The 24729-nt window shown below is 44.2% G+C and overlaps 1 protein-coding gene across 5 annotated transcripts in view; it reads left to right on the plus strand.

The window, feature by feature from the left end:
* The first annotated feature begins 7210 nt into the window (after positions 1–7210).
* The window catches only part of TRIM25 (tripartite motif containing 25), a 70986-nt gene continuing 53467 nt past the window's right edge, over positions 7211–24729 (plus strand). For 4 of the 5 annotated variants that reach the window (XM_033960030.1, XM_033960029.1, XM_033960032.1 and 1 more), the window contains exons 1-5: positions 7211–7894; positions 16187–16282; positions 17997–18230; positions 21476–21644; positions 24394–24447. In XM_033960030.1, coding sequence (XP_033815921.1) covers positions 7271–7894; positions 16187–16282; positions 17997–18230; positions 21476–21644; positions 24394–24447 — 1177 coding nt within the window. In that variant the 5' untranslated portion in view covers positions 7211–7270. The remainder of the gene's footprint in view (positions 7895–16186; positions 16283–17996; positions 18231–21475; positions 21645–24393; positions 24448–24729) is intronic. The other variant, XM_033960031.1, reaches the window with a different exon arrangement.

Raw genomic sequence — 24729 nt, forward strand, 5'->3', positions numbered from 1 at the left:
TCCTGTTTTTCCTCTTTACATATCTCCCAATTCAGTGTTGTAAACCTCATATCCATTTTAATATATATATACTTATTTTTTTTTTTTTTGTATTTATTTATATATTTTTATTTTTATTTTATTTTATTATTTCCCACTATATTAAATATTCTGACGAAATTCTCTATTTCATACATCTTATCCATATGAAGAAATTTAATATACATTTTTCATTTATATTATGAATATATTACCGAAACAATTTAATCTGAATATACGATTTTACTTTTTGTTTCATAAGGGAAACATCAATCTTTCCAATTTAAACAACCATTCATATTCTCAAGTGTACATATTCCATTCATTCCATTCAAACCTTGTACTCATTCTTTCCTTTCATCTTTACTAAATAAATATCACTATTTTTCCCATTTGCATCCACATACCATTTTTTTAAAATAAGTGACGGATGTATAAGATCTGTCCTGTATCTAGTCTAATCAGGCAGCACATAGAAAAGAAACAATGGATTCTGATATTTTAGACACTTTAGCTATTTTAAGTTGTGTTAGGTGTGCATGAGCTGCCTAGCAGCTTAGTAAAAAGGGCCCAAGATTAGCTAAAAAGAAACACTTTTATCTTCTAGACTGGATTTATGTGTAGGTAACCCAGGCAACTTCTTGGGTGTTAACATTTAAAGCCACCAAATCCATGGGTTACACAGGAGCCCGAGTCCATTTGCTCTAGGACTGTGCTCTGTAATTTCTGAGAGAGAAGGTCTGTGGCTCACTGGTAGTGCTGCTGCCTTTGCACCCAGAGGTTTGGAGATCAAATCCCAGTGCTGCTCCTTGTGTCCCTCAGCAAGTTACTTAATCCTTTATTATCCACTGCTTGAATGCCAGAGCCATAAAAAGACCCTATACAAGTAGCTATTCCCTTCTTGCAGGCTTTAGTTCCACCTCCAAGGGTTTCAGTTCTTACATTCTTGTCTGTTCTTCTTAGATTATTGTCTTTACACCGTGTTTCATGTCTAGAATCATCAGTTCTTCCTGTATCCGGCTGTACTTTGTTATTCTTTGCTGTGTTGTTCAACAAATTCTTAGTCCATATTATAAATGAAGCTGTCTCTTTCATTTTCACAGCCAGCTGTTCTCTCCTATCACCTCTGTTCTTCTTCTTTAGAATCACTTCAGAAAAATGTCCAGCCTTCCTTAAGGTTCTTGAGAATTCCCTTTCAAAATTCCATCACTCTTCATTCTGTTTCCTTGACGTCAGGTAAATGTGAATATTTGTTTACTTACTGCTATCACTATTTTTAAGTGGAATCTTTCTCTTATTTTAAAACTATTCCAAAACAGTTGGTAGATCATTTTCAGGTGCCATTTTACATCCTTTTAAAGCATATAAAAATTATATTTTTCCTATATTTTCTAGATATAAATATTTTATCTATTTAAAAGACTTTAAATAAATATTATTAAAAATATATTTCATTCATCTTTCAGATACCAATATATTTTAACTCATAGGTAATTCAAGAGATGATATAAATTCTTTAAGTTTTGCTGGATCTTCAAATTGAAAAGATTTTTCTTTATATGTAATTCTCATAGATGCTGGGTAATATAATCCATATTTAGCACCTATTTCTTTCAATGGTTGTCTTAGGAGTAAAAATTGTTTCCTAACTTGTACAGTTTCTTTAGCAAAATCCTGAATAAAAGACAGTTTAGAATCTTTATATGTGAGATTTTTCATCTCCTTTGCAGCTTGTAGGATATCTAAAACATGCTGAAATTTTCTTACCCTGAATATAACAGTTCTTGGTTTCTCTTTTTCTTGATGTTTCTTCTTGCCAATCCTGTGTGCCTTTTCTATTTCTATTATTCCTTTTGTTTTTATTGGGAGAATTTTTGGAATAACCTCTTCTAGGAAAGAGATCATATTTTTTCCTTCAACATCTTCTCTTAATCCAATAATTCTTAAATTTTGGTTTCTCGATCTGTTTTCCATATCAATTAATTTTTTTTTCATGTCCATTAATATGGTATGATCTTCTTTGTAATTTTGCTGTAAATTTTCAATCTTTTCCATTTTATTTTCTATCTTGTCCATTCTGTTGTTTAATATGTCAAATTTATTATTTATAATATTAATCTCCTGTTTCACTTCCGTTATATTAATGTTTATTTTCCTTAGTTCTTCTAGCACTTCAATAAAGTCCAAAGCATCCATTGGCAGAGGAACCTCACTTGACTGAGAGTCTTCTTTCATTCTTTTTGTCTTCCCAGTTGACTTAGAAGGAACTTCATGGATCTTTTGCTTAGTTGAAATCATTTTCAGGAATTTATTTTTAAATCAGAAGAAAAATTATTATTCAAATTCAACTGAAAAATGCTCTTAGAGAGGAGCTCAGCCGTTAGCCAGCCATCTGCTTGTCCTCCAAGTTCCGGAATCCGCTAATTGAACTTAAAAACAGCGCATTTCCCCATCTTTGCATGCTCTTTAGTCAATGATGTGAAATATCTTTTCACAGCTAATTTACTGTTTCCATCAGCTGCAGAGATAAGATACTAGTTGCAGGGGGAGAGAAAGGTTTTTGTAGAGAGAACAGTGTTTGTGAGCTTATGGTTGTTCCTTGTCCCACTTCACCTGGTTTAATAATGTCAGGACTTACAGGGATTCTTCCAGAGGGATTCTTCCAGAGCTTCCATGCTTTACCTTCTTGCCATCTCCCTCCTTCTCTCAATTTTTTTTAACATAAAGGTTAAACATAGAAATATGATGACAGATAAAGGCCAATGGCCCATCTAGTCAGCTGATCTGCAGTAACCGTTATCTCTTTCTCATCTCTGAGAGAGCCCATGTGCCTATCCCACGCCTTCTTGAATTCAGACACAGTCTGTCTCCACCACTTCTTCCATGAGACTGTTCAACGCATTTACCACCCTTTCTGTAAAAATGTATTTCCTTAGATTACTCCTGAGCCTATCACCTCTTAAACCGCATCGAACTTCACGGTCCTGCGGTATATAAACTCTTATTATTATTATTAACTTCATCCTATGCCCTCTCATTCCGGAGCTTCTTATGTTCCTTTCAAGAGACTCCACTCATGCGTATTTACGCCACCTAGATATTTAAACATCTCTATCATATCTCCCCTCTCCCGCCTTTCCTCTAAAGTATACATATTGAGATCTTCAAGTCTGACCCTATATGCCTTATGAAGACCATGCACCATTTTAGTAGCCTTTCTCTGGACCAACTCCATCCTTTTTATATCTTTTTGAAGGTGCGGCCTCCATAATTGTATACAATATTCTAAATGAGGTCTCACCAGAGTCTTATGCAGGGGCATCAATACCTCCTTTTTCCTACTGGTCATACCTCTCCCTATGCACCCTAGCATCCTTCTAGCTTTCACCGTTACCTTTCCAATCTGTTTGACCACCTTAAGATCATCACACCCAAGCATATATCCCATGTCGTGCATATATCCCATATTTTTAGAAGTCTTCAAGTGTTCCCTCATTCAGGCTGTCTTTGCCAGCTCTAGGGGCTGATGCTCAAAACTGGTGCTAAAATTCACAATGTAAGAACAGTGCAAAAAATATTGCAGCTATGCTCAAAGGAAAACATATGCAAATGATATGTGTGGTAAATTTGCACTAGTAGAATGAAAGGGGGAGGAATGTGCCTGGCACACAGCACTAGCAGTAAGTGTGGTTCTTGTGTGAATGTCTGTACAAAAAACTGGAAGAGTGAACACACATCAGTGTGGTGGTCTCTGGTTTTAATATGAGCCTTTCAAAAATTGTTTGCACTACATTTTTGAAAGACTCATATTTGTGTTTTAACATTTTATTGAAGGAAATATACAGTTATATAATACAAATAAATATTCATTACAAGTAATTACATAACTCTGAGACTTTCATTCCAAATATTCATATGAAAAACCCTATCCCCCCCCCCCGTTCACCCCCTCCCCCCTCCCTCCCTAGGATGGAAGGTGACATAATTACCAGGTATTGGGATACCCTGAAGGCCTCAAAAACTTCAATGTAAATCATTAAGAATCAAACTTCGTTCTCTAGGTGAAAGTTTTTGAATATAAGGAACCCAAATATGCATAAAGAGACGAGTTCATATAGGACAGGGGTAGGCAATTCCAGTCCTCGAGAGCTTGAGCCAGGTCAGGTTTTCAGGATATCCACAATAAATATGCATGAGATAGATTTGCATCTTGAGGCAGTGCATGCAAATCCATCTCAAAAATGACAAACCATTGCAGTACTTTATCTCCAACACCACCTGTCTGCAATTTCTGTAACAAGATCAAGGGGTTTACTATATATATATTGCAGTATGCTAACTAATTAGTGTATAATTAGCATACGAGTCCATAATGAGTGGTGGTAAGAGTTCGCATACTAATCTGTTTTAATGGTTATGTGTTAATGGCAAAATTCACAAGGCAAAAAAACTCCAAAAATACTGCCACAAACCTATACTAGAAACTACAAAAAAGGCAGGAATAGTCAAGGTTCAAAGAGTGGTCGCTCAGAGTAGAAAACCTGCACACCTAACAAATATCAATTAAGAGAAGATAGAGTATAGGGTGCCCTCAGTGTGAGGAAGCAGCGACGGGAGACAAGGCTCCAACGCTTAACGGCACCAGGTGAAGGTAAAATACCCACATCCGCACACCATCATCGGGCACCCAGAAGTGTGCAATAAATCAAAAGTGCTAAATCACAATTTAGTAAATAACAAAGTCAATTAAAGTGTGTGTAAGGTAATAAATCACTGAGCTAAGTCCGCGTTTTTGATTTTTATTTTTGTTGGGGAGTTGGCTGGGGGGTTCAGTGAGTGGTCGCTCAGTGGTTTATTACCTTACACACACTTTAATTGACTTTGTTATTTACTAAGTTGTGATTTAGCACTTTTGATTTATTGCACACTTCTGAGTGCCCGATGATGGTGTGCGGATGTGGGTATTTTACCTTCACCTGGTGCCGTTAAGCGTTGGAGCCTTGTCTCCCGTCGCTGCTTCCTCACACTGAGGGCACCCTATACTCTATATTCTATCTTCTCTTAATTGATATTTGTTAGGTGTGCAGGTTTTCTACTCTGAGCGACCACTCTCTGAATCTTGACTATTCTTGCCTTTTTTGTAGTTTCTAGTTAATGGCAAAATTAGCACATGGCCATTAATACAAAAAAGTAGGAATTTTGCCCATTTTACTCCATGGTAAAAATGGCCTTAGCACATGGGGAAAGTCCCACGAAAAAGCATGCTAAGGCCACTTTTTAAACGCTGGTAAAAGGGTCCCCCCAAATAGGACTGACTTTTAAGGGGTCCTATGTATGTGTTTAACCTGGCTGGGTAAGTGCTGAATATTGGCTGAGATATTTTCAGCAGCACTAACCAATTAAATGCCACTGAAAATTAGGGGTCAGCCCCGAATAGGCAAAGTATCTGGCCTGGGTTGTTTCTGGCCAGTTGAATTGCTTTGAATATCAATCCCATTATGTTTTAGATTTGATACCCCCCACATCCCAACAAATTGCATCGGCAGCGAAAAGGGCGAACAGAATGCTAGGAATGATAAAGAAGGGGATCACGAACAGATCGGAGAAGGTTATCATGCCGCTGTACCGGGCCATGGTGCGCCTTCACCTGGAATACTGCGTCCAGCACTGGTCGCCGTACATGAAGAAGGACACGGTACTACTCGAAAGGGTCCAGAGAAGAGCGACTAAGATGGTTAAGGGGCTGAAGGAGTTGCCGTATAGTGAGAGATTAGAGAAACTGGGCCTTTTCTCCCTCGAACAGAGGAGATTGAGAGGAGACATGATCGAAACATTCAAGGTACTGAAGGGAATAGATTTAGTAGATAAGAACAGGTTGTTCACCCTCTCCAAGGTAGGGAGAACGAGAGGGCACTCTCCAAAATTGAAAGGGGATAGATTCCGTACGAACATAAGGAAGTTCTTCACCCAGAGAGTAGTAGAAAACTGGAACGCTCTTCCAGAGTCTGTCATAGGGGAAAACACCCTCCAGGGATTCAAGACTAAGTTAGACAAGTTCCTGCTGAACCAGAACATACGCAGGTAAGGCTAGTCTCAGTTAGGTCACTGGTCTTTGACCTAAGGGCCGCCGCGTGAGCAGACTGCTGGGCACGATGGTCTGATCCAGCAGTGGCCATTCTTATGTTCACAGTTAAGATCAGCGAGGTCCATGGGGTCAGTGTTTTATCCAGTCCCACAAACTTACTTATTTAGAGTCATCATGATAGACACAATGCCACACGATAAAGGGGGGGGGGGGGGGAGACAGAGAACATGTAGGAAGAGAAAAATCGTATTGAATTCAGTCAAGGAAAAGAAGAGGGACACGTAGAGCAAATGACACCAGCACAGAAGGAAAAGAGAACTGATGGAAGTCCTGCAAATGAGTGATCGGAGTAGAATAGACCCAAAAAGGCAACATGAAGTAGTAGCTCAGTGGTGTCAAACACGCAGCCCGGGGGCCACATGGGGCCCGCCAGGTACTATTTTGAGGCCCTCAGTATGTTTATCAATTACAAAAGTAAAATAAAACATTTATTAAGGAAGAAAAATCACTAAATAAATTTAAAGGATTGTTAAAATGCTGGTTCTACAAGGATGCTTTTGAAACCTAATCATCCCATTCGTTGCTTAAACTCACATGTCCTCTGTCTTTAGGCTCCCAGAAATGTTTTTACCTTTGTTTTTTGAATTTAACATAGAATGTAACCATTAATGAATTTTCCCATTGTTTCGATATAATAAGTAACAACTTAATTTTTTTTCTTTTTAAATTGTGTTTGTTTTTTGTAATTTTGTCCATTTATATAATATTTTACCTATGTTTATAATTATTAGTATTATCTTGTACATCGCCTTGAATGTAGAGTAGGCGATTAATCAAATTATTTAATAAACTTGGAAACTTGGAAATTGGGGGGGGGGGGGAGTTCTTAATTTTCTATTTCATTTTATCATTACTTTTAAAATTTCTTAACCTCCTCCTGTACTTCCCTTTCATGTGTCCTTTACTAGGCTTATTGTAGTTCTGCCCCCCCCCCCCTATTCAGAATGATTGGCCCCCCATCTCCAAATGCCCTTCCTTGGGCAAAGTGACAGCGAGGCGGGGCGACCTCCCTCCTCTCGTTTCCCTCTGACGCAGGGAAAAGAGAAACGAAACCTAAGCGGGGCGTGGTCGCTTTCGTTTTGCGGCTCCCAAGGTCCAGCAGCGATCATGGCCGAGGCCCGCAGGTCCCTGAACGAGCTGGCCGAGGAGCTCACCTGCCCCATCTGCCTGGGCACCTTCGCCACCCCCGTCACCATCCCGTGCGGCCACAACTTCTGCCACCTCTGCCTGAGCCTGACTTGGAAGGCGGGGGCGGCGACTTACCACTGCCCCCAGTGCCGCCAGAGCTTCTTCCCCAAGCCCGAGCTGAAGAAGAACACGGTGCTGGCCGGGGTGGTGGAGCGGTTCCAGCAGGCGTATGAGGAAGAGCAGGTGGAGGAGGAGGAAGAGGTGCAGGAAGAGGCGGAGGCGGGGGACAAAGAGCAGCAGCTGCTGCCGGGGGGTCCGGTGACCTGCGACCATTGCCTGCAGGCGCCCGCTGTCCGCACCTGCCTGACCTGCATGGTGTCCTTCTGCCAGGAGCACCTGCGGCCCCACCTGGAGAGCCTGGCCTTCTGCGACCACCAGCTGCGCCAGCCGCTGTGCGACCTGCAGCAGAAGAAATGCCCCGAGCACGCCAAGCTGCTGGAGTACTACTGCTTCGGGCACGGCCAGTGCATCTGCTGCATCTGCCTGGTCCAGCACAAGACCTGCCCGACCAGCAGCGTCCAGGATGCCAGAACCAAGCAGCAGGTGGGTGGCCGCTGGATGGATGGTGCAAGGGCAGCTTGTGCTCTGGAGGCCTAGGTTGTGCAAGTTAGAGAGCTCTTTGCAATCTACCAGAATCATCTGCAACTTAAGGTCTAATTTACTAAATTCTCTTAAAACGGAATAATGTTTAAATTATACACTTACCCCCTTAAGTTGTGCTTGCAAATTGGTGCACATAGCTGATTAACGCACACAATTGTTTAATAAGTCTAATATATAGAATACTAGTCTTTAAGCCCGTTATATTAATGGGTGCTAGAATAGATGTGTGTCTGTCTTTCTTTCTTTCTCTCCCCTTGGCCACTGTCTGTTTGTCTATTTTTATTTGTTTCTCTCTCCTTGGACGCTGTCTGTTTTTCCGTGGCCCCATTCTGTCTCCCTGACTGTTTTTCCGTGGCCCCCTTTTGTCTCCCCCCCAGCACACCCCTTCCTCCAAAGCAACCCTCTTTCCCTCTCCCTGACTGTTTTTCCGTGGCCCCCTTCTGTCTCTCCCCCCCCCCCCCCCCCGAGCAAAGCTGTCTGCCTCCCAGCACACCTCTCCAACAAAAGCAGCCCCCTTTCACCTGCAGCACCGGCACGACACCCTCCAGCCATTCCTCTCAGCTACCTGGAGTGAGTGCTTAGAGCGCGAGAGGGAGCGGGGCCTGGGCGTGTTGGGCGCGGCGGGGGAGGCCCCGACTGCCCCAGCTGCAGCTTCTTTGGCGTCGGTGAAGGTTCCAGCCGCCGCCCGGAACATGTTTAGGTCGCCAGCCCTGTGCGGGGGCATCGCCCGACTCTCTGCCGGTGTTTTGGGGACAGTCTTCAGCGGCTCGGAGCTGTCCTCCTGTCAGGCGCCGCCAGCGCCGCGAGAGGGAGCGGGGCCTGGGCAGGTTGGGCGCGGCGGGGGAGGCCCCAACTGCCCCAGCTGCAGCTTCTTCGGCGTCAGTGAGAGGTTGGAGAGGGATTGGACTGGTGAGGAGCTTCGGGGGCTGCTGCTGTTCTTCTACCATGTCGGGCCCTTGCTTTTCCTGAGTGAGACATTCAATCGCTCTTAAACGCCGAGTTGCCATGTTTGACGTAGTAAGCGCGCATGCGCACTCTTGCCGGCACAGCGTGACAGAACAGGGATCAGGGAAGCACGCGGTGAGAGTGCACCTGCGCGCTTAGCGTTTTATTATTATAGATGGCCTTTACTGAAAAAATCCTATAGACCAGTGTTTTTCAACCTTTGTACACCTATGGACCGGCAGAAATAAAAGAATTATTCTGTGGACCGGCATCGGTCCGTGGACAGGCGGTTGAAGAACACGGGGCTAAGTTGTGGGCCAGATCCCACCCTTCTCTACCCAATCTCCACCCCAGACCCCGCCCCCATAATAGTACTAATTGCACCTTGCACGTTCCGTGCCTCATCTGGAAGCCTTCCCTCTGATGTTGCAACTTCAGAGAGAAGGCTTCCGGTTCAGGCGCTGGATGCCCGTAGGAGCCACTGCTCGTGGCTTTGTACACTGAATCAGTTAGGAAGAGGGAGCTGGCTCGAAGATAACGCCGCATCGATCACACCGTGGACCAGCGGTTGAAGAACACTGTTTTGGGCCTGATGCACATGCTGGCCCTGTGGACCGGCAGGAAATTTCTGTGGACCGGCACTGGTCCATGGACCGGTGGTTGAAGAACACTGCTATAGACAATAAGGTGGCTGATATTAAGCATATTAAGACATGTTGTTTATTGACATAATGAATGATGGCAAATGAAACCCAGCATGGTCATCCAGTCTGCCCAGGATTGTGGTCAGGGTTGCACGCCCGCAATGTGGGCTTCTCTTGTTTCCCCTCCCCCCCTCCTTGTAATTAGGGTTGTAACTGCTGCTTCATGAAGGTTAAAAGTAAAGAGCAAAGAGTGAGTCATTTAAATTTAGTTTCAAGTGGAAATATTTTATATTGTATTCCATTCTCTTGACGTAGAGGGAGCTCTCTGTTTATCCCACACCTTTTTCCTGATGTTGTTTTTTTATTTCTCTTCTATTATTCAATTTTCTATACTGTTCTCTTAAGGGAGCTCAGAATAGTTTACATGAATTTATTCAGGTACTAAAACATTTTTCCCTGTCTGTCCTTTTGGGCTCACAATCTGTCTAATGTACATGGGGCAATGGGGGGATTAAGTGGCTTGCCCTGGGTCACAAGGAGCAGTGTGGGTTTGAACCCATACCCTCAGGGTGCTGAGGCTGTAGCTTTAACCACTGCTCCACTCTAGAAATCGAAATGCAGTATAAGTGATCTAAGTGTAGGACAATCCAGCCATTGTGACATCACTGACGAGGTTGGCTCTTAGGCATTGGTGGAATGAGGCATTATGACATCATAATACCTGCTCTGGTGATCAGAGGCTGTAACTTTTCATACTATTTATTTATTCAAATTTCTGTACTGTTCTCTCAGGGGAGCTCAGAATGGTTTACATGAATTTATTCAGGTACTCAAACATTTTTCCCTGTCTGTCCTTGTGGGCGCACAATCTATCTAATGTACCTGGGACAATGGGGGGGGGGGGATTAAGTCGGGTCACAAGGAGCAGTGTGGGCTTGAACTCACAACCTCATGGTGCTGAGGCTGTAGCTTTAACCACTAAGCCACACTCTCCCCGCTTGCAGCTTTATTTCATCTCCTCTAGTTCTGTTACCTTAATACAATTTTGGAAAAGGTTTTTACTTTGCTCTCCATCCTCTACTCTCCTTTCTTTCACAATCACACCTTTGTGCTTACTTTCCTATCCCAGAAGGTTCGTCTTTTGGGCGGGATAGAAAATCAAAATCAAACTTGGAAACTTGTTCCTTACTATCTTTCAAGAATTTAAATGCCTTTCTTGTCTCGCCTTTCTTCCGGGGTATACTCAAATGTATCAGGTCTTCAAGTTTCTTCTCATGCATCTTCTGGTGCAGACCCCATACCGTTTTGCTTCCTTTCCCCTAAATGGCTTTAAGGCTGTTTATGTCCTTGACAAGATACAGCCTCCAAAACTGAACTCAGTACAGTGGTGCCTTGGATTACGAGCATAATCCATTCCAGGAGCATGCTCGTAATCCAAAATGCTCGTTTATCAAAGCGAGTTTCCCTATGGGAAATAATGGAAATTCACTTTGCTGCGTTCCCCCCCCCCCCCCCCCGAAGAACCGGCATTACTCCCCTCGAAGGCACCCCCCCCAGCGATCAGGCACCCCCCCCTGTGATCTGGCACCCCCCCCTACCTCGAACCAGCACCCCCCGCCACGATCCGACCTCCCCCCGCTACGATTGGGCACCTCCCCCCGACACGATCCGACATCCCGCCCAACACAATTGGGCACCCCCCCCCGCCGCTTCTTACCCTCATCTGGACACTCTTGAAGATCGGCCTACTCGTCTGCTGGGCCTTGAGCATCTGAGCATGCTCAAGGCCTGCGAGTTCACGTTCAGCAGACGAGTAGGCCGATCTTCAAGAGTGCCCAGATGAGGGTAAGAAGCGGCGGGGGGGGTGCCCAATTGTGTCGGGGGGGATGTCGGATTGTGTCGGGGGGGTGCCCAATCGTGTCGGGGGGGGGGGTCGGATTGTGTCGGGGGGGTGCTCAATCGTGTCGGAGGGGAGGGGGTCGGATCGTGGCAGGTGGGGTGCTGGATTGCGGGGGGGGGGGTGCTCGTAAATCGAGCCATGCTCGGTTTCCATTGCTCGTCTTGCAAAACACTCGCAAACCAGTGCACTCGTAAACCGAGGTACCACTGTACTCCAAATATGGTCTCACCAATGACTTTTACAGAGGCATTATCACCTGTTCTGCTGATTATATCTCTTCTGTGCAGCCTACCATCCTTCTGGCTTTAGCTACTGTCTTATGACATTGTTTTTCACCACTTTGAGATTCTCAGCCACTTGTCACCCCGAGGCCTTTTCCTCCTCCAATCGCCCCCTTCCTACTTCTCCAATCGCCTCCCTTCTTGTCCTGATCCAAGTCCCGGGGCTGTTTTTTATGCGGGCTGCCAACTAGTGATTCTCGGGGGGCCTGGGGAAAAAAAATTGTGAATAATCGAAACCGCGAATAGGGAGGGGGAAGTGTATATCATACAGCCCCTGGATGCTTTTGAGATTTGCTAGAGTTGTATTGTTCAAGAAGGGAATTAAGATCTGCCCAGGATAAAGATTTAAGTCACTTATTTAAATATTCTTTTTTAATTATTCAAATTTTTTTGTGTTTTGTTGTTTTAAGAAATAAATATAGAGCTTTATAATAAGATAGTGCAAAAACTTTAGAAGCACTTATCTCTGAATAGTCAGCACTGGTTCCCAACGGGGCCACCGTTTCACCCGATGTGGCTTCCTCAGGGGAAAGTAAGCAGTGCCTGAAATAAACAATTTTGCTTGTTACATTTATTTCTTCATTGCTTTGTTGCAGAAATATTTGAGCGAAATTTTTTTTTGGATTTCCTTGGATCACATGCTTCCGATTAAACATGACGTTCCTTACGTTTTTGTACGTATCAACGTAAGCACCGGGAGCGGTGCTTTACTAATTAAAAACCTGAGCGTTCTGTCAGCTTGTCGCCATTTTCAAAACCACATTTACACGGAGGACACAGGAGAATTTGGTTCCGTAAGTTGTTTTATTAAATTTCACTTAAATGTTTTATTAAATTTCGCTCAAATATTTCTGCAATAATGCAATGAAGAAATAAATGTAACAAGCAAAATTGTTTATTTCAGGCACTGCTTACTTTCCCCTGAGGAAGCCACATCGGGTGAAACGGTGGCCCCGTTGGGAACCAGTGCTGACTATTCAGAGATAAGTGCTTCTAAAGTTTTTGCACTATCTTATTATAAAGCTCTATATTTATTTCTTAAAACAACAAAACACAAAAAAATTTGAATAATTAAAAAAGAATATTTAAATAAGTGACTTAAAATGTAAACACCTGCCAGTTGCCAATGAATGAGAGCTTGACTGATGAGATGCAATATACAAATGTTTGCTAGATGATTCAGTCTCTGAGGCACGGCTAAGTTTACTAAGAAATAACTTAGGAAGTAATTGTGTACTGTGAAATTTTGGAACCCATTAAACAGGTCAGTTGCAATTATGTGAACCTAGGGATACTTTTTAAGAAACTTTTGAAAGGAATTATTTGTCAATGTATTTATGTGACCAAAAATACAGTAAGTATTTCTGTGATATTAAAAAAAAAAAACTCATGAAGATTTAGTGCATGCTAACTGCTAAGATGCCCATAGACAGAAAGGTGGCAGAGCAGTTTTAAATGGGAAAGAAAGCCCAGATCTCTAAGTCCTGTCTGGTAGGTGTCAAAATACCTTATCATTTTGATTGCAAAGGTTTTACGTTCCTGGATTCTCTTAAAGCTCCCTTTTAGTATTCTCCCCATCAGATCACTGGTGCAGGGGTCAGTTTTTCCAAAGTGTTTTCCGACAGAGGGTGACATTCTGGTCGGTGTTGCAATTCTTAATATGATATTTATGGTGGTTGGTTCTGGTCTTTAGCATTTGGCTGGTGTCACCGACCTAACATGCCTCTTTGCACTTTTTGCACTGAATGATGTCTACCACGTTAGAAGATGAACATGTGAAGGACCCCTTTATGCTGAATGGTTTTCCCATACGAGTGACCGTGGGATCCTTTGAGATGTGTTTGCAGTTTGTCATACCACAAAGGAGATGTGCCATTCTCTTCTTCATGGGTTTGTGTGGGGAGCTTGGATTTTTTTTTTTTTTTAAACCAATTTTTGTTTCAAATTAGGTGGCTGACGGAAGGCCAGCACGGTGAGAATATTTGTTTTAGTAATTAATCTCCCTGGAGTAGGGCTCGTAGTTGTCTTATAATTTTTCTTAGCTTTTCCAGCTCTGGATCGTATGTCACTACCAAGGGGGTCCTGTCTGTGGTTTTCTCGTCCTTGCGGTGTAGCAAGTTTTCTCTGAGTGTTTTAAGGGATGAGGCAATATTCTCGGAGACTATTATCACACTATATCCTTTGTTTTATTTCTTTATATTACCTCGGAAAGTGGACTAACACGGCCACCACACTATTTCATTCATAAGCAACAAACGCCCAGTGTGGCCAGTTTTTTTTTTTTTTTTTTTAAATTCTTTATTCATTTTATAATTCACAACAAGTGTACAGTAATATCAAACAATTAAAATACAATACCATTTGAAAATCTACCATATCATACAACAAAAAGATATAACCCCCACCCCCTCCCACTTCCATATACAACAATAAATATACCACATGAATATAATATCTTATCATTCATATATATTATTAATAGAAATCCAACCCCCCCCCCATCCACATGTAAGAATTAAAGTTGGGAAAAGTATAAATTATTCATTAGAATAATTAAAAAATGGCCCCCACACATCCTTAAATTTATTATAGTAACCTTTATTATAGTGTGGCCAGGTTTTGAAATATCTCCATCGGTAATAAAATCAAATAAAACATATAAATATGTGTGAGGAGGGGGATTTCTGTGTTGTGCAGAAATTCAGCAAACTGGCCTCTGATGTCATAGCAACAGGGAAACTGTCTGTACTTTATATAGACTCCTCCTACTGCCAAGAGCAGAAAGCTACTATTGGCTGTTTTGAAAGATTCAGAGGTTGGTTTTTTTTCCCAGCTTGAGGAGCAGTGTATCACAAACTGTGTGCCGCCCGAGATTCCAGGTGTGCCGCAAGACACCGGCGAGAAGAGAGGCGCCAGCGGGCTGCCTCTCGCGGTGAGAGGCACATTCTGTCGGCCGTCAGCTGGTGCCTCTCCTCTCCGTGCGCCTTCCCTTCCAGCACGCCCCACTGGCGGCTCAGGGTCCCGTCGAGAGGGCCTTCGTGCAAGCATGGACGTCGATATGATGGCGTCATGCATGGGCGTGACATCATTGCGTCGACATCCACGCACTTCTGGATTCCTCGAGCCATGGCCACCACGTTTAGTGTGCTGCGGCTTGGCTAATCCCCCGTTGCCCCAGGTGCATTAGGTAGAGTGTGAGCCCACCGGGACAGATAGGGAAAAAATGCTTGAGTACCTGAATGTAAAGCCACTTAGGGCTCCTTTTACGAAGGTGCGCTAGGGTTTTTGTGCACGCACAAAATTACCACGTACTGTAGTGTGCGGTAGCCGAAAATCTACCACCTCCTAAAAAGGAGGCAGTAGTGGCTAGTGCGCTCAAGAATTTAACACACACTATTGCGCACGTTAAGGCCCTAGCGCACCAAAAGGAGCCCTTAGGCTATATGTGCTAACAATAAATAAATATAGAAATGACTAGTCATTAAGCCCGTTACATTAATGGGTGCTAGAATATATGTCTTTCTCTGTCTTTCTGTCCCTCTCCCTGCCCCTGTGTCTTTCCTCCTTTCTTTCTTTCTGTCTCCCTCCCTCCAGCTGTCTGTCTGTCATTCTTTGCCTGCATGTCCCTGTGCAGCTGCAACAGCATTTCCCTCCCCCTCTACTTCCCTGTGCAGCAGCAGGTATTTCCCTTCCCCTCCAGATCCCTGTGCAGCAGTAGCAGCATTTTCCCCCACCCCCCTTCCCTACTCTTACCACGACGTGGCCTGCTCCTTTTGGCCCCTCCCCCTTCCCTCTCACGGTCTAGCCTGCTCCAAGGGTCCCCCCCCCCTTCCCTTATCGCGTTTCCCGCAGGCAGGCCCAGCTTCTCCCTGCACGTTACCTTTTTTTTCATTCTGTTTCCCTCCCTTGCGTGGCTGGCTGCCTGCCTGGTCCCATTGAGCGGCTCGCGGCTGGAGTCTCTTTTTGTCGGCGCTTCCCTGCCCGGCCCGCGGTCTGGCCTGCTCCGGGCAAGTGTTGCAGCGGCTCCTCTCGACCCCCGCCAGTGTCAGAAGCCTTCTCCGACACTGGTGCGGCTCATGAGAGGAGCCGACACCGCGATCTGGAGAGCAGGGAGTCCAACGCTGGCGGCCAGTCCTGGGAAGCAGTAAGACTGGGGACTCGCGCATGCACACTCCTGCGGCTACGGATTTACATCTCACAGATCAGAGATCATGGAAGCACGCAGATTTGAGTGCGCATGCACGGCTAGGGTTTTATTATATAGGATAAGTAATAGCAGTTATATACCTGAATCATAGGAGTTGAGGCACTGTTCACTCTGTGCTGATACATTTATATTTCTTTTAATGCTCTGTCTGCTTGGAGAGCTAGTGAGCTGAGACTGTTTGACACTTCCTGTCAGATTTTGTGGAAATGTCGGCAAGTAGGATGCTTAACCTCATGGCTTCCCCTGTCATTGTAGATCAGTCTGAAAAAGCAATTGGGAACCTTGAATGAGAAGATTGAAAAGGTTACCAGTTCGTTAGCTGACGTGGAAACCAAGCAGAATAATGTGGAAGTAAGTGACTGGTTTGGGAGGTGGGATTTCATGAAGGCTGATGGGGTTTTGTCAGTAGGCCGAGCAAACATCTGAAAGTCTTTCTAGTCTGTTTAAGTAGCTTTTGAATATGAGCATTTGAGTTCCATATGGGGACAGGCTCTGTGACGCCCTAGGTTTCATCAACCGATAAAGCTAATCTAGTTGAAATCTGGTTTTACCCTGCCAGTGAAAATAACTTTTGATGTTTAAGCTGTCGAGAGTAATTGTTTATAAGGTGGTCCTGCTTTTAGGTGCATCTGACATGCATAACTATAGACTAGACGCCATTAATATGCGCACACGTCTAAAGCGCTGTTTTGTAAGCTTGTACATGGGTGGCATAGCGCTCAGTTAAAAACGGGGTGTACCAAGTGGGAGGTGAATGGGTGCATCATCCATCAATCTATCACACACATCTGACAGAGAATTCTATCAGATGTGTGTGATGATGAATGGATCTAGGTATATTCTGCACTGCTCCCTCTAAGTTGAACAGGAGTCCTCCATTGCGGCAATAGAGGATGGTACTTCAATATTGTGTTTTCAGTCGCTAGGGACAGGCAGTCCTGCCGAACTTGTTGTCCCTTGCTATTGAAAATGTGGTAGTGAAACAGCACCACCCACTGGTAGGAATGTAGGTGGAGGACTCCTTCTTAGCTTAGAGCAGTGGTCTCAAATGCAAACCCTTTGCAGGGCCATATTTTGGATTTGTGGGTACTTGGAGGGCCTCAGAAAAAAATAGTTAATGTCTTATTAAAGAAATGACAATTTTGCATGAGGTAAAGCTCTTTATAGTTTATAAATCTTTCCTTTTGGCTAAGTCTTAATAATGTAATTTATAGCTAAAGAGACATATGATCAATAAACTGTTTTATTTTACTTTTGTGATTATGATAAACATATCAAGGGCCTCAAAATAGTACCTGGCAGGACACAAGTTTGAGACCACTGGCTTAGAGGGAACAGTGACGCCTTCCTACACCTGCCATTGACTTGTTGGTGTGTCAGTGTGGGTTTGCTAGAAGCCAGAATAGAATTGGTGCTCCCTGTGCTGCACCGGAGTGCCAAAGAAAGAACAGTAGTTTGCAGAATTGTTGTCATAATCTTTTCTCTTTGCCCATGAAAGGAGCAGTGCAGTGCTTGGTGACGTCTTGGACAGGTTGTAAACCATAACCAGGAGGAAACTTAGACTTAAGACCCAGGATGCAAGAGTGTACTCGGGGAAATTGGTATTTTGAAGGCTGGAGCTTGAATAGATGTATTAATTAAAGGCAATTAGAGGCAATCCAGAATTCCCTGAGGCTCCCCTGTTTTTCCTTCCTGATATTGCTGACAACGAGGTGTTCCAGAATGAGCAATTTTGCAGATACAAATTGATTGTAGGGTGCAGAAGATCGGATGAAAACATTTTCCACTGTTTTATGCCTTGAAAGCATTAGATTCTTTTTATTCTCTTTGTTGAATCAAAGTATAACTAATCCAAAAGTGTCAAAAGACCCTAAGCATTGCAGGTCATAAAGATTCAGTTTGCAGATGACCTACAGGACCTCGCAGTCCCCTGTACCAGAACATCCGTGGAGAATTCTAGGTTGATCCAGGGAGAGATTTTCAAAGCCCACAAAGGTTCCTGTTTGCCTTAGCACTAGACTAACCAAACCTCTCTAACACTCCCTTCGTCTTGGTGCTTATTTAGAATGTGGCCGAGAGGAAGAAAGCTCTTCTGAGAGAAGAATTCTCCGAGATCAAAGACCTGATTGAGAAAGAGGAGGAAGAGATTATGAAAAGAGTGGCAAGCGAGGAGCAGCGAGTGAAGCAGAAGTTTAAAATCACTCACAATGCTTTACTTAAGAAAAATCTTGAATATGAAAGGTTACAAGGGCATCTGGAGCATTTGCTAAGCGAAGACGAGGAAATCACTTTTCTGAAGGTGAGCAATTTTTAAGGTTCTGCTCCGTGTAACTGTTTCCTACGGTAAAAATATTGTAAGGTGCTATCTAAAGAAAGAAAAATGTACAGTGGTACCTCGGTTTACGAGTGCACCGGTTTGTGAGTGTTTTGCAAGAAGAGCAAAACATTTGCAAAATCGGTGCCTCGGAAACCGAGCATGGCTCGATTTACGAGCACCCCCCCTGCGATCCGGCACCCCCCCCTCCACGATCCGACCCCCCCCAACACAATTGGGCACCCCCTGCCGCTTCTTACCCTCATCTGGGCACTCTTGAAAATCGGCCTTCTCCTCTGCTGGGCCTTGAGCATCTGAGCATGCTCAAGGCCTGCGAGTTCACGTTCTGAACGTGAACTCTCAGGCCTTGAGCATGCTCAGATGCTCAAGGCCCAGCAGAGAAGGAGGCCGATTTTCAAGAGTGCCCAGATGAGGGTAAGAAGCGGCGGGGGGTGCCCAATTGTGTCGGGGGGGGTGCCCGATCGTGTCGGGGGGAGGGTTGCCCAATCGTGTCGGGGGGGGGAGTGCCCAATCGTGTCGGGGGGGGGGGTCGGATCGTGGTGGGGGTGCCCAATCGTGGCGGGGGGTGGGGGGTGCCGGTTCGAGGCAAGGGGGGTGCTGGATCGCGGGGGGGGGGCCTTCGAGGGGAGCAATGCCGGTTCTCGGGGGGGGGGGAGCGCATCAAAGCGAGTTTCCATTATTTCCTATGGGGAAACTCGCTTTGATAAACGAGCATTTTGGATTACGAGCATGCTCCTGGAACGGATTATGCTCGTAATCCAAGGTATCACTGTATTGCTTTTGTGAATACGCGGAGGGCCATAATCAAATGAAACTTCTAAGTCCGATTTGGACACAGGGCGCTAATCGTTCAAAGTTGGCAGCGGCAAACTGTCCATTCTCAAAATGTACATCTAAAATAGGGGTTTTATAAAAAAAAAAATTGTCTATCTGTATGTCCAGGCATTTGATTGTCCAGACCACCACTGCGCCTATACCACATTCTCGACCAAAAATTTGTCCAAGTCCCAAACACCCAGAACAAGACCTTTTGGATGTGGGAGGGGCCAGTATTGTGATGGACTGGCAACCCAGACATGGCAACAGAGCAGTGGGGCCCTTATGGCTGCAGGTGCCACCTATATGGCAGTAGAGTAGGTTTTGGGTGGGCTCACACCTTCTACCATAAATATAGTGGTTAAAGTGACTTAAGGGCCTGGTTCCTCCTCCATATGGTTCATTAGCCCCCCCCACCAGGCTATTTAAGACACCTGTGTGCAGCTCTACTAGGCTTCTCCATGCTAGACGCTGCTGTTTTAAAGACAGGTATGTACCTTTTTGTTCTCACTTTTGTGTGGTGGAATGGGGATCAATGAGCACTAGGGGAGTGTGGGGGTGTCTTACCTCGATGCACGCAGTGGTCATCTGGTCAGTTTGGGCACCTTTGTGGCACTTAGACGCTTCTAAAACAGGTCTAGTTCCAAATGTCTAAGTTCCGTCCAGGATGTCTTGCAGAACGTTCGATTATTGCTGCAAGACGTCCCAAGTCTAACCCGCATTTATGCACACCCAAAGCCCGCCCATAACACGCCTCCACCACGCCCATCTTGAGCTCTGGACGCACAGAGGCTGGGACACCTTGCTAAATATCCAGAAAGGCGGTTTCGATTATCGGCACTTGGAAGTTCTGGCGATTAGTACGTCCAAGTGCCAATTTAGGACGCTTTTTTGGGCCTTTATATTTTTGTGATTATGAGCCCCCATAGTGTTAAAAAAAAAAAAAAAGGTGCTGAAACGTTTTGAAGATTCCTTGTACTTTGTTTCCTATATATATACAGTTACCCCAGGTAAAGGAGCTTTTTAAAAACTACCCATGTCCCCGACATATAAAAATACATGTGTTACTACCTTGATGGTTCTTGAGTTTGTCTGGCTCTTAGAATACAGCGGTACCTCGGAATCCAAATGCCCCAGAACTCAAATGTTTTGGAATCCAAACTTTTTTTGTAGAATCCAAACGCCCTGCACATTGTATATGTGTGTTTGTGCCCCAGAATCTGAATGCTGCTTAATATTTTACCTTAAAATCCAGTGTATTTCCTGTTAAAATTTGAGTTTGTGGGACCCAGGAATGGATTAATCCAGTTTCTATTATTTTCAATGGGAAAAATTGTCTTGGAACTTGAACACTTTGGAACTCGAACCGAGTTCTGGAACGGATTAAGTTCGGATTCCAAGGTATCACTGTATATTGTTTTCCTTTGACTGTAGCTGCTCTTTGCTGCTCCCTAGTGGCTCAGCCAGCCCAGACTTTTTTGCTAATCAAAGATGGCCACCCAGTGTCACAGGTTCACTGGCAGCAGTTTAGGGGGTACTCGGGGGTACTTAATACTGGCACCTTTTGCCATTGCTTGATAAAAATGACCCATATACTTGGGCCCAAATTCTCCAAGCAATGTCCTGAAGTTAGGCGGCGGTAAGCGTCCTACTGCTGTCTAATGAACCAATCAGAATGCATGTTAAAAAAAAAAAAAATGCAGGTGTCGTTTTTGGGCACCTGTCTCGTGCCTAAGGCGGTGCATAGGGAAGCCTACAGATGCCTAAAATGGGCGTGGTTTGCACCGGAAGTGGCCTTAGGCGTCTGTGCAAGACCGGCACCTTAAATGTAGGCTCTTAAAATACTGGCCTACATTTAAGGCGCCTATGTCAAGAAAAAGTAATTCTTTTTTTTTTAATTCTTTATTCATTTTTAAACTTTCATCAAGTGTACAAAAATTTATAATAAATAAAATAAATCTAAGCACTTGTGCATCTTATCATTATATCTTATAATTAAAAATATAACCCTCCCCCTCCCACCCTCGAATCCCTCTACTTATTATATTTTCATATAATGGAAAACCCCCCCCCCCACCCAACGTGATTCTTGATGTGGCGCTTGCCTATGATTGACATGGGGCAGGTGCTGTTTCCAGAATCAGGCCCTCGGTGCTGCCTTTTCATGGATTCTGTGGCTGGATGCGGAGGGGCCCTGGCTATTGTGGGGTGGGTCCCTTACTAATTTGAGTACCAGCTCCAATTTGTGCTAGAAAAAAGGCCCTGATTATTGTCGGGGTATTTTACCCCATCAGCGTTTTTTTTAGTCTTGCCAAATCAGAACTCGGCTGAAACCTAATATAAGCCAAGCTGTACAGTGGAAATGCTAAGATCACGTGTTTTCTTTTCTTCAGAATGCAGCAAAGCTGAAAAACACGATGACGAAAGATCCTTTTGTGCCGTATATTGATTTTAACCAAAAATTATTGCAAGCACTGTACAAACGTTCTTTTTCACTTAAAGAAGCCATAAAAAGTGCAGTACAGCCACCGTCAGCGGGACCAGATGATTCTTCTTTGCTAGGTACAGTATATATACCAGTAGGCATTCCTATGATAACCCTTACATCGTGTCATTATGATTTTACAGCAGATAACACAAAGCATCTTTATGCTTAATCTATTTCTCTCAGAGATGGGTGTCCGCATTGTGAACCGTCTTGTTAACTGCTGGTAGAAAGTGGTTCGATAAAAACAGAAAAGTAATTGGTTATAGTATTGGTATTGGTATTGGTAAAGCATTGGCTCCGGTGCCCTGTTTACCCCTGGTGTCCTCTTACTTTCCTTCCCCCTCCAACCAAGGAAGCATAGTGGAGCTAGCTTTCCTCAAACATGAACAGCTGCCATCCCATCGGACTCACCCATTTAAAGGCACAGGAGCTGACAATTTTATAAAACTCTGAATGTCACCATTCCACTCCAGCACTCCAGCGAAGAACAGGACGCTTGTGTGCCTAGTGCCATTGGGCTGTAGGGGGAGGAGGTGGTGCTGCCCCTTTTACTGCAATGTTCCCAGGCTGCTGCTCACTTTATTTATTAAGAATTCAAGCTTAGGTTAAAACAAAGCTACAGAGCAGGACTTCTTAATCTTTTGTAGTTCCTGCACCTCGTTAACTGATCAGTGAAACCCTTGCATTCCCTTCCTAAACCTGAAATTCCCCAACACCCCTTGACACGCGCCCGACACTCCCCAACACTCCCTGACACCTTCTGACTCCCTCCCTCGGTACTTTTAGAAGATGGCCGACGAGGGATGCTTACTGCTTCCTGCCAGCAGGCCTGCCTCTTCCAAAATGGCAGGCCTTTCCCTTCCCGTTGCATTCTATGATGCACTGGGGAGGGGCCTAAAGCCCTGATTGGTCCAGGCTCCTAAGGCCTCTTCCAAAGGAGGGGCTTTAGGCACCTGGGCCAACCGGAGTCTTAAGCCTCCTTCCCAGTGCATTCTGGGATGCACTGGGAATGGCATAAGACTCCGATTGGCCAGATCCCTAAGGTCACTCCCATGGTATAGAAAATTAAATAAATAAATCCTTGACTGCAATGCATGCTCTACAGGTTACTCAAAATTCCATCATTCGTACTCTTTTTAGAGTAGCAAAATAGCATTATGTGACTGAATATTATGTTGCACTTTATTGGCTTAAAATGGAATATAGAGTGCAATATAAATTGCTGTTACTAACTTTCCCTCCATCCCCTCCTTTACAAAAACACGATAGTGGTTTTTAGCACAGGCCAGAACAATGAATGTTCTGCGCTGCTCCTGACACTCAAGAGTTCCTATGAGCATTGGGAACAGCGCAGACTGTTCCGCATGCTGGCCTGCGCTAAAAAGCGCTTTTGCAGTTTTGTAAAAGGGGGGGAGGGGGTTATTTAAGTATTCATTTCGTCTTATATTCTGCTTCAAAAGTTGTGTTCTGCAGAACACCGCAACTCACCGACAAGAATTAAAATGAACAAACTTCCAGCTTGTATAAGACAGCAAGGGGATTTGTGTACTTTTAAAAGACTGCTGAAACAACAGCGATTTTGTAAAAAGAAGTACACTTCCCCCTCCATATTTGCGGTTTCACGGTCCACGGTTTTTCGATCAAATTTATGTCACAGGAAATCGCTGTTCCCAGCTGCACTTTCTTCACTGGAACGGGCCGGGTTATTCACGGTTTTGTGTCTTTCTTTTACTTTTTTACAGAAAAACTGCGAATAACATATGAAAAGTTATTTGCGGTTTTTCTCTATTCGCTGCCTTGCCGTTCCCCTATCACCATGAATACGGACGGGGAAGTGTACGAGGCCCACAGTAGATTACAGAGCCAGTCTTGAGACTGATTGGATTAGACTAGAGAATGACACAGGGACAAATTTTTCCCCGTCCCCGCAGGAACTCTTTTTCCCTGTCCCGGTGAGTTCTTTTCCTTTCCTTGCCCCATTCCTGCAAGCTCCGTCCTCCTCTGCACAAGCCTCAAACACTTTAAAATCCTAAGTAGCAACATTCTAGAGCTCAGACTGTGATGTCATAATGCCTCATTCCACCAATGCCTAAGCTCCGTCCTCATCTGCACAAGCCTCAAACACTTTAAAATCCTAAGTAGCAACATTCTAGAGCTCAGATTGTGATGTCATAATGCCTCATTCCACCAATGCTTAAGCTCCATCCTCATCTGCACAAGCCTCAAACACTTTGAAATCCTAAGTGTTCAAGGCTTGAGCGGTTAAGGCAGAGCGTACAGGAGTAGGACAGGGACAGTGACAAAACTTGCAGGGACGGGATCAGATTTGTCCCCGTGTCATTCTCTAGATTAGACAAACATAACATGATAAGCAATAGTAGAAAACAAATGACTAACCCCCGCCTCCTTTAGAAAACCGTAGCGTGGTTTTTAGCAAAGGCCGCAGCAGTTCCGACACTCAGGAATTTTATGAGCATCAGAGCTATTACTGCCACGGCTAGCGCTAAAAACCGCACTACAGTTTTGTAAAAAAAAAAAAAAAAGGGGGGGGGGGGAAGAGCTATAAAGGAAGATCATTCAAACAAGTAAGCCTGTAGGAATAGCCAAAAAAGTTTAAAATCTTTTTTTTCTAAATATCACAGATAGAGAAGATCTCCCAAGATCTGTAGGTAGTTTGCTCCTTAGTAAAGCTGCTTGATATTTAAGCATGGTGTCATTGCTATCTTTGATTATGAAAGTAGGGAGATTGGTGTTCCCCACCTTTTTGCTGGCCTTTCTCCTGCTTATCATTGGGGACTGATGTGAATATTATTTTTACCACAGGTGAAAACCCTCCACCTCCGAACCATCCTTTTCGAAACGCACCTCCATCTGCTGGTAAACAGAAACCTGAACCAGATAATAATCATAGGTGTCAATGTTTGGATGACATAACCCATCTTATTGTTCTCGTTGTCTAAATGCTATAACGTATGGTCACCAAAGAGCACATAGGGCCAAATTCTATAAACAGTGTCCAAATTGTAGGCGTTGGTAAGCGTTCTACTGCTGTCTAACCAGCCAATCGGGACGCATATTTAAAAAACAAAAAAACACCCTGAAGCAGGCCGCCTACACCGTAGGTGTTTGTCACTGTTGAGGGAGACAGGTAGGGACACT

Source organism: Geotrypetes seraphini, chromosome 10 (assembly GCF_902459505.1).
Source record: "Geotrypetes seraphini chromosome 10, aGeoSer1.1, whole genome shotgun sequence".
Taxonomy (NCBI): Eukaryota; Metazoa; Chordata; class Amphibia; order Gymnophiona; family Dermophiidae; genus Geotrypetes; species Geotrypetes seraphini.